Below are 9577 nucleotides of genomic sequence, written 5' to 3' on the forward strand. Positions count from 1 at the left end.
TAAGAAAAATAACTTCATCTAAATTTTAAAAATTAATTAATCATATAACAATATTAATTACTAAAATCTTAATATAATTAAGTATTCGATAAAAAAAGAACTTCATATAAATTTTAAAATTAATTAGTCATCTTTTAATATTTTCTTCTAACTAATTAAATCCAACGACCTAAACATATCTATTAATTAATTAAATCAAAATATGTTAACATGTCAACTAAATAACTTTGAGAGAATCTCAAGAAAGCTTTCTAAATTTGAAAAAATCAACCAAATGAGCCTTCATCTCGGCTGCACCTATATAGGTGCATCTGTACATATCTCAGAATCTTCGTCGATAATTTTCAACGGCTTGTCGTCGATAAAATAAAAAAAAATTAAAAGTAAAATATTAAAATCGACAACATGGTCGTCTGTTATTTTAGAAATTCAATGTTAGCATATATTGCCCATAGAGATGGGGTGAGATATTTTTTCCTTTAAAATCGACGACCAAAGGATGTCGATAAATTTGAACGATGAAGATTTTTTCAAAATTAGATGAATGGTTTAGATTTATTATATAAAATAAACGGCTAAAGTGTTGATTTTTTTTTCAAATAAAATTGACGGTATTGCTATCGATTTTTATGAACAAAATTTTCACCCGCGTTTACTCCCCGCGCCCCTGGTTTTGCCCCAATTCACCTCAATTTACCTGAGAATTTAACCCCAATTCGCGCCTTCTCCATTTCACCAACCCTCCCTCTCCGATGCCGTCGCGCTTCTTCGCTCTGCTGCCACTGTGTCGTTGCTCTGCTGCTCCCGCACCCATCGTCGCCCCGTCACACTCGCGTCGCCGTCCCTCTGTCCCCTGTTTCAAATAAAAAACCGTCGTAGCACCTCCTTCTCTATATGAATCTCCAGCAATATGTCACATGAAGTATTACGAGTGCTACTTTAATTTGTAACATATGATTTCACAGTTCTATTAGTCTGGCAATATTGAATAAGGTTCAGTTTTCCTTTTCTCTTTACTTTTCTATGTTGTTTTCCTTGTTTTGTGAATTGTGATCCTAAATTTCCGATTTTCGAATGGAGTTCTTCATCTTTGCTCTGCGAATTATTGATTTCTTTCTTTTTTTTTTTTTTGTTCTCTGATTTTTCTCTTGGACGCACAATTGATTGAGTTTCGTTTTCTTCTCAGATTATGTGATTCATTTTGTTAATTGTAATTTCTGAGTATGCGATTTCAGTTAATATCTTTAACGTTTCAGAGATGTCGATTATCGGAACAGGTATGCAGACTCTCGGTGATTCTCACTTGATCTTCATCTTCCTCTCTTCGAGTCTTAAGTAACAAGCACAAACCTTTGCTATTAGCATGATTTTTAATTTCTAATTGTTCCTCTCTTTATTCACTACAACAAAAACGCCATTTAGCGGCGGTTCTTGGAGCCGTTTAATGGCGGTTTTGAACCGCCGCAAAACATTTCGCGGCGATTCCTGGAGACGCCGGAAGATAGGGCGCGACAAAACGGATTGCGGTGGTTTTAGTCAACCGCTGGAATAACCGCTGCAAAATGCAATTTGGGTTTGGCGGCGGTTATTAACCGTCGCAGTATGTGAAGAAAAATTGCTGTTACCCAATTTGCGGCGGTTACGAACCACCGCTAAATGTCGGACAGGAAGAAAAAATTTTTAGTTTTGCGGCGGTTTCAAAACCGCCGCCAAATTTAAGTTTTCAATTAAAATTTTAGATTTTCTATTATTTTGCCTATTTTGACAAAGAATGTTTATTAAACTTTAATTTTTTTACTTTTTAACTAATTTAAACAAATTTAAACCAAGTAACACAGTTCAATTAATATAACCAACCAAATTAAACATATGCAAACATAACATATATAACGAAATTGTCATAATATCATCCAAAATAAAGTAAGAATGCTCAAGTTGGATAAAATAAGCCTAACATACTAAACCAACTTAAATGTAAAAGGTATCCAAGACCATTAATTGAAATTCAAAATTTTTGTTGTGGGTCGTGATTTCCAGATGAAGATGGCCCTGCGCATGACGAGTCCAGTGTACCGCCCACAAAAGCCAGCTCTTCAGCAATCTCAACCGGCAAATTGCCTCATAACTGTTGGACTACATATCCCAAGACCTTATGTATTGACTGTCTCTTCGCCCGCTCTTCTTCTAGCTTAGCCGTCAATTCTGCAATCATCCTCTTATCCTCTGCATTGGACTCTACAGAATCCGACGGTTGTCCAGCAGCGTTACCAAAGACTTGGGTGGGACATGGTCCAGCACCTAGGGCACGAACTCGTCCTGGGTGCTCCTTTCCGAGAACTTGTGCTAGCGAGTCATTCTGTGAAAGGTGTTTAGAGGATCCATCCTGCCTCTCAACATTCACAATTGCTTCCTACGAATATACAACATTGGAAAGGAAGAAGTTAACAGTAGCGCAATATATACAGTAAGCTATATATTGCTTCAAATTTTCAAACATGACTTACACTAACAACACGCGCATCGGGGTGGATATACGAGCTATCTTTTTTCTTATGAGTCATGATAAACAACTCTCCTCTACCAACGGGCCTTCCTTGCTCTCTCTCCTATATCGTTGATATTGACACAATTTAGTAAACAACAACAACATTTTTCAAGAAGCTTAATCAAAATCTTAATGCAAATGATGACTTATTACCACTTCGTCTTTTTTTCTTGCCAAGGTTTTGGAGCCCCCAGTATGTGTGTAAAGTTGCTTGCTCCGATTTAAAGTGTTCTGTTTACACTTTTTCTATGAACAAATTACAAAACAAATGAAAATGAGAAAGATATGTTGAATATAAAATGTAAGGGAATTACTATGTATACACATGTTTTATGTGGAAATAATAAAATATACCAAGGCTTACCTGTGTTTCTTCATTCAGGCGATAGTCAACAAACTTTTTCCAATCATTTTTGTCTATTCCTTTCGGGTGATGCTGAAGATTTTCCTCATAAGTCCTTATTTGTTTGTAACACCTATGAAACAAGTGGTGCCTTGAATCCTTTCAGTTCTTTCCTATCCTCTTCAAAATATCACGCTTTATTTTTCCCCCGGCATCGTCCTCATAGTAAAAGACCCGCTGCAATTAGTTTACATTGTAGTTAACGAAGACCATCAAACAAGTATAAGATTGATATATTTAAGACATGCCACAACCATTACAGGCTAATTTAAATTGTTGAAGTATGACCCTCAAATCCAATACAAGCAGTCACACTTACGTATAAATGAGAAGTGCTTAAATGATGATGTGAAAAACACAATATGAAAATTTTACTAACCATATAATTTACCCATGCAAAAGACCTAAAAAAAACTAAAAACTAAAATTGCTTAAATTGTAGAAGCTTAAAGTTGTACCTTAAGCATGTCGTACGCATGATCCCTCTTTACTTTGCTCACCAGCTTCCAACTTTCTAAGTGTATGGGGAACTGGGAATAATCCACACCCAAACTCCCTATGAAACCACTCAGTAATCCTGCTGCTTGACCAATCGGTTGCAGCTCACTGTTAAACGGGAGTACTATCTTCGTATTGGAAGGGAGGGCTATAGCCTCCTTCACGCTCAGCTTACAAACTTTTCTCACACCGTCCTCTAAGAAGTGTATGGGAAACAAAATTACTCTCTAATCATTGCACAAAAGAAAAATAGAAGTAAATGACTATAAAGATAACTGTTTATGAAAATGGGAGGATAAAAATGTTTACCGATAACAGTAACTTCCCAGAAATCTGTATCTTTGGTTTTCTTGTTGTTATGCTGACCTTCGACTTCTTGGGCAGCAAACAAGTCGTCGATGTGGTCATCAAACGACGGAACTTCTCATCCGCCTCTGGATCGTAATCCTCGTCTTCTAATTCATGATCAGCCACTTCCGCGCGATGCCGAGTCTCTATGTTGTCTGTTGGAGTTTGAGGGTCATCAGCAGTACTCGACTGTGCATTCCTATGATCGATGCACGGTGCACGAAATGGTTCTTTCATACGGGTTGCCGGAGCTCTATTAGTTGAGGATGATATCCGAGGAACCCTATCACGTGGGAACTCCTGTGATGTCTGAGCTCCTCTAGTCGTGGTCCCAACCTTAATGCAATGTGAAACCATTTAGAATTATATCTTAGAGAACTAATTAATATTGAGAATTATTTTATTTCATAAACTAATAATTTTGCCGGGAGGAAAATTAATGCGGTTCGATGAGTCAATTGAAGGACATATAATTTTCACATAAGGTTACGTCAAGAAAAGTTAACCACAAACACTAACCGTTGTCTCTTCAGTACTGGCATTAGTTCCGGCATCTTTCGGGGGTTCCCGTATAATGTTGTACCTTGGTTTCCTAGGCATCCTTAAAAACCTGTATAGAAAACAATATTAGTAGACAAATTATATTAATATTAGATAGTGTTCTTACCTGCAATTCCACATATATAGATAGTATTAATATTTACTATATATAGTATTTCTTACCTGCAAGTCCACATATATAGATAGTGTTAATAACATTTGGCTAATAATTGATGAGTTTAATTTTTGATGCATTTATACGTAGATTGATGTATTTAAATTATTTTTTAAGTAATTTTTGTTGTATATTAATTATTTTTATTAATATGGTAATACATAATTGGTTGTCTTCGACATAAAAATTAAAGTTATAATTGGTTAATATTGGTTAATATACTAAATTTTCTATATTTTATCAATTTTATACGTATGAATTTAGTATATTTTGCATCCACACGGAATGTGTATGCTAATTGACAGAGGATATGCACACATGAATTATTATATAATTTATTGTCTGAATGGTTTAGGCTTGTTACCATTTAATAAGGTGTCAAATAATTCAGATCTTATATAATTATATTCTTATCTTATAGATAGGAAACATGGAAGGTATCATGGTTTCTCAACATGTGTGATTATTCATTGCCACTCATCTTCTCTTCTAACATAGTTTTATATACATTAACAGTATGGTAGCTGATGTTCATCGAACATTGCTATATGGAGGTATCTTTTTGTACCCTGCTGATAAAAAAAGTCCTAATGGAAAACTACGGTATGTCAAGCCCTGCATTACTAAATTTTTTATTGGCCCTACATTATTAATAATTTAATATTCTTACTTTTGTTCTATATATGGAGCCAAACGAAAAAGAAGACCAAGATGAAGAAACAACCTTAAATAATAAATTATGAAAGAATGTAAGAAGAATAGTATTAAAAAAAGAATAATGGAGAAATATTAATACAAATTATTTTAAATTATTTATTATATCAACAGTCATCAGACCTTAGTTATAATGTGAGAGAGCAGACTCAAGTAATCTAAACTAACAAATTCGGTACCCGTTAAATAATTAAAACAAATAAATTCAAGTTACGAGAGTGAGGCACTAAGTATTATTAATTAATCCATTGATCCCCTAATACTTCCTTCCATTTTCAAAGCTAGTATCTAATCACTGTCATGTAGAACTGCTTACGGATAAGATCCCCTATGTTAATGATCTTAACTTGCTTGCAAAGACAGTACCCAATGACACAAAAAGAAAAGAAGAGGAAAACACACATTAATAAAATTTTAAGTCTTGTCCTTGCTTTAGATGTTTATATTTGATAGTAATCATGATTCATGACTTATTGTAAAAAGGGATGAGAGATAATATTAGACGAAAATGAAAAAGCTTAAATAATTAGTATTCTTTAATGTTTAACCTGTCTAACTTTCATTTGCATTAAATAATATATAGATATACTCCATTTTAATATATCTTAGCGTTTAGTTCACAACCTTTTGAGCTCTACGTCAATTGCAGGTAAATATTAAGATCTTGTTCTTCTCCTACAGATGCACAAACAAGATGCAAGTTCACACATCAAAGTATTCCAATCAAACAGTGCTCGAGCATTGCCATCTCTTAAGTCTTAACCAACGATAATAATGCTTTATTTGTTTTATCTATTTACTTAAAAACTTTGGTAGGGTCTAAACTCAATCCATCAAAACGGTGGCATGTGATAAAAGCACTAGCTAGGATCTATCTTTATTATTATATAATGTCAAAAATCATCGAGTTTCATGCCTTTATCTGTAAGGATTGGATGCTCAATCCTTGAGAAATTGATAAACTGTTAGTATTTAGTCAATGTCATTATCCAAATAAAATCTGACGTTACCCTCCCTCTCATTTAGATGGAATTGATTGATAGGCATATAAAGCGATGGCTTTAGTTTCCAGAAAACAAAGAATTAAGTGAAGTAATCTGAGCTGAAAGTGTTTTCCTTGTTTCAACGGTTTAGAAGAGACCAACATTCGTTTTGGGATAATCTTTGAATTCTAGATCTGTAGTTCACCCAAGTGGAAATTGAAATTACTCCCTCAAATTGCTAAGCTCTTATATCTACGTTGCAATTATGATTGGTTTGTTCTTTTGGTTTGAAATGGAAGAATACTAGATTCAATTTTATGAATATAAAAAGCATATCAGAAAGTTTGTTTGAGAGGGGTGAAAAATGGAATCTTGTGATTAGTGTTTATCTAGCTCAGGATAAAGTTCAACACTGGTAATCTGATGTTCTTTGAATTGTTACTTATGGGTAGATATTCCGGGAAATGAATAGAATCTTTATCAGATTTGATTCCATTACTTGGAAGTCACATATATGAGACTAATTTTAAAGACCTTTCACATCAATAGAGCACTTCTATCCACCAAAAAATTAAAATTACAGACTACAGAGCATTATACTGGTTTACTACAAAGGATCCGATCCCTTTCATCAGTTGAACTAATGAGGTTTCAAATTCATCTAGGTTTAGATAAATGAGCACAGAAAAATATATTTTCAATAGTTTTACTAATGTTGATGCTATTGTTAGTTTTTGTTATGTGGAAATGTGTGTGACCTAAGTTGGTATCGGAATCATACTTACTCTTGAGGTAAATTTTTACTGATCTGTCTTTTGGTGCAAAGACCAGATCACTGTATGTAGTCATCTTTCAACAGGGGATGATAAGGTGTACAACATATAATTTAAACATATATAGCTGATTAAACAATACTTAAGCAGTTGCTTTCTAATTTTACCTCTTTGTTAATTAACAAAGGACAACTTTTAAAGAAAAGCGTTTATCTATGTATACAGTAGTCTTTACCTATATAAATAGATGAACAAAGAATATAAAGTTTTTTCTGTTAAATTTATTTTAAATAAATATTTTCATAATTAAAACGAAAAAATGCCCTAAACAAAGTAAATCAATTAAAAAAAACCCGCAAACATGAACTCATATGAACATAAATTAATATTCTTTTCGTTCGTAGCCTATGGAAAGTCGAATTAAAATGAGATTAATACAAGTAATAATATACCCAAAAAGCAGTTTTGAAACAGAATAAAACAAGTTAAGGATATAAAAAAATTGAATTTTTTATCTTCCGGCAAAAAAGTGCATCAATTCAGAAATGTAACACGAGAGGTTCATGAAGCTAAATCAGAGTAATTTGGATACTGTAGATTACTTAATGTTGAACGATATGTAAATGAAATCTTAAGTAAGATAAAGAAAAGAAGAAAAACAATGTACCTTAACTGCGGAAAGACAATCTTATGGGATGTTCAGCAACGGAAAAAACTCTCGAAGAGACAGAGGACTGAACTCACGTAACTGGTTTGAAATGGAGAGGTCTCTCACCTGCTGAGAATGACATGCAACTGATAGGAGAGTTTCATATATATAGAAATTTTGGGGTGTATGGATAAAATAGAAAATGAGGAGAAATAGGAGGAGATCACAACAACATTTGACAAATTGATTTAACGTTAATCAATTCAAATAGTTTGTTTTTGTATTTTCTTATCACTTTTAAATTTGTATTATGCAGTTCCTTTTTTGTTGCACCAAATCTGTTATGAAGTTACCGTATTAACTTAAACAAGATAACTATTGCTTCTTTTAAAAATGTAATCTGAACCACCTGCATAATTTAAATGGACTTAAACAGTTAGGATAACTTAAAAGTAGTGAATACTGTTTGAATTTCAAAAGTTTGTTGAAATATTCAATTATAAATATCTGTGATTCTCAAATGTTATAAACGTGCTTATTTAATTATATAAATGTCACTGATAAGCATTACAATCAGTTGACATAAATTCAGGAAAAAATTATTTCTGAAGCCAAATTCACCTATCTGGTTCTCCTCTTATTGGGTTTCTCTATAAATATTTTTCTATATGCTACTTTAAACTATTTCACATTAAATTGTTTTGATTTCTCACGACGAATCTCGTTTTTTGTTTTTCAGTTTGTTGAAGTAATTAATTTTCACACCAAAAGCCAAGTAAATGGATCTTCAACCAGGTAAGTAACATTGTGTTTCTGTGTCTCATGTATGTTCTATTTGAAACCTTGTTTTGTAGTTTTTCTAATTTCAGTCTAAGAAAAATTAAAGGCCCCTTTAAAAAATAAGGTTTTAATTGAAAAAAAAGTATATCACCAACAAAACTTGTTCCCAATAGCATATAAAAATTAACAAAATTCACAAAGTCAAATACAATTCATTATCAGTACCTTAACCCAGCAGCTCAAATAATATTATCAACACCAAATTAAGAGAACAAATCAAGCAAAACGTCAATATCAAATTTTTCAAAAGGGGCATAATGCTGAATAGATGACCAGAGGTAGGGACAGAGAGACATCAGATAAACACTCATTATAAAAGGATGACAATCTCAGCAACTCACAATACGCAGAAAAAAATAAAATCTCAACACTACCCGAGTAACTAAATCAGTAATTTTTTTAATTAAGAACAGATCAATAAAACAAGAAAAACCAAACTCAGGCAGTGTTTAAGCTAACCAGAGGAAGGGACAGAGAGACAGAGAGCGAGATTGACGGCGACAAAATGCGAGCTCCATGGCAACGGCGAGTAGAACAGAGACCTCGACTGCGACGGTGAGGATAAGAGAGACTTCGGCGTTGACGGCGACGAGAAGAGTGAACTCGGCGGCGACGGCGAGGAGAAGAAATAGCTCGACAATGGTGACGGTGAGGAATCTTCAACCCTGCGTCTGATAACCAGACGACGTCGACGAAAACAGATCCAAATCTAATCGACGATGAGGTTAACGCGGTGCTATAGAGCGGTGAGGGCTGCTGTGGTTGCGCTGGGCGATGGCTGCGGAAGGGGTTAAGAGAAGCGGTGGCGGCTAGGTTTTGTTTCTTTTTTATTTCAATTTTCAGAGTTGGGGCTGGGAGGAGTGTGGGGCTTGCGGGTAGTCCATTAGGTTTATTGTTTTTTTGTTTTTTTCTTAATAAAAATCAAACATTATCGTGTTGGGGGATTATTCAACCCAGACAAACCATAATTAGCAATCGTATATTTTTTTATGCCTTTAAATAAGTAATAATTATAATAAGAATGATATTTATTACACTATAAATCGCTATTATTATACTTATAATACCTATACATATATTAAAATCATAATTGCGTATAATAGCCGTAA

The 9577-nt window shown here is 33.7% G+C and overlaps 1 protein-coding gene and 1 long non-coding RNA gene across 3 annotated transcripts in view; one reads left to right on the top strand and one right to left on the bottom strand.

Moving 5' to 3' along the window:
- The window catches only part of LOC110263278, a 17602-nt gene continuing 8638 nt past the window's right edge, over positions 614 to 9577 (top strand). Inside the window, exon 1 of the long non-coding RNA XR_002348630.1 lies at positions 614 to 848. This is a non-coding gene — a long non-coding RNA (uncharacterized LOC110263278). The remainder of the gene's footprint in view (positions 849 to 9577) is intronic.
- On the bottom strand, positions 1956 to 4405 carry LOC107648166. 2 transcript variants are annotated; one of them, XR_002348629.1, is made up of 7 exons: positions 4314 to 4328; positions 3756 to 4130; positions 3407 to 3642; positions 2910 to 3125; positions 2699 to 2791; positions 2505 to 2606; positions 1956 to 2410 (listed from the first exon to the last, which is right to left on the bottom strand). XR_002348629.1 is itself a non-coding variant. In XM_021104371.1 (6 exons), the coding sequence occupies exons 1-4, from the start codon at positions 4392 to 4394 to the stop codon at positions 3051 to 3053; spliced, it is 765 nt and encodes a 254-aa protein (XP_020960030.1). In that variant the 5' UTR covers positions 4395 to 4405; the 3' UTR covers positions 2551 to 2606; positions 2699 to 2791; positions 2910 to 3050. The 2 variants fall into 2 exon arrangements, 1 of the variants encoding a protein (XP_020960030.1); XM_021104371.1 differs by lacking the exon at positions 1956 to 2410 and having other exon boundaries at positions 2551 to 2606; positions 3407 to 3640; positions 4314 to 4405.

The sequence above is a fragment of the Arachis ipaensis genome, chromosome B06 (assembly GCF_000816755.2).
Source record: "Arachis ipaensis cultivar K30076 chromosome B06, Araip1.1, whole genome shotgun sequence".
Classification (NCBI taxonomy): domain Eukaryota; kingdom Viridiplantae; phylum Streptophyta; class Magnoliopsida; order Fabales; family Fabaceae; genus Arachis; species Arachis ipaensis.

What these genes read in the sequence shown, in the direction of transcription:
- LOC107648166 (XM_021104371.1), bottom strand. Translation starts at nt 4,394, where the DNA reads ATGCCTAGGAAACCAAGGTACAACATTATACGGGAACCCCCGAAAGAT. An exon ending in CCAGTACTGAAGAGACAACG is followed by an intron (nt 4,131 to 4,313) that starts GTTAGTGTTTGT and finishes CATTGCATTAAG; the next exon opens with GTTGGGACCACGACTAGAGG. An exon ending in ATGCGTACGACATGCTTAAG is followed by an intron (nt 3,126 to 3,406) that starts GTACAACTTTAA and finishes AACTAATTGCAG; the next exon opens with CGGGTCTTTTACTATGAGGA.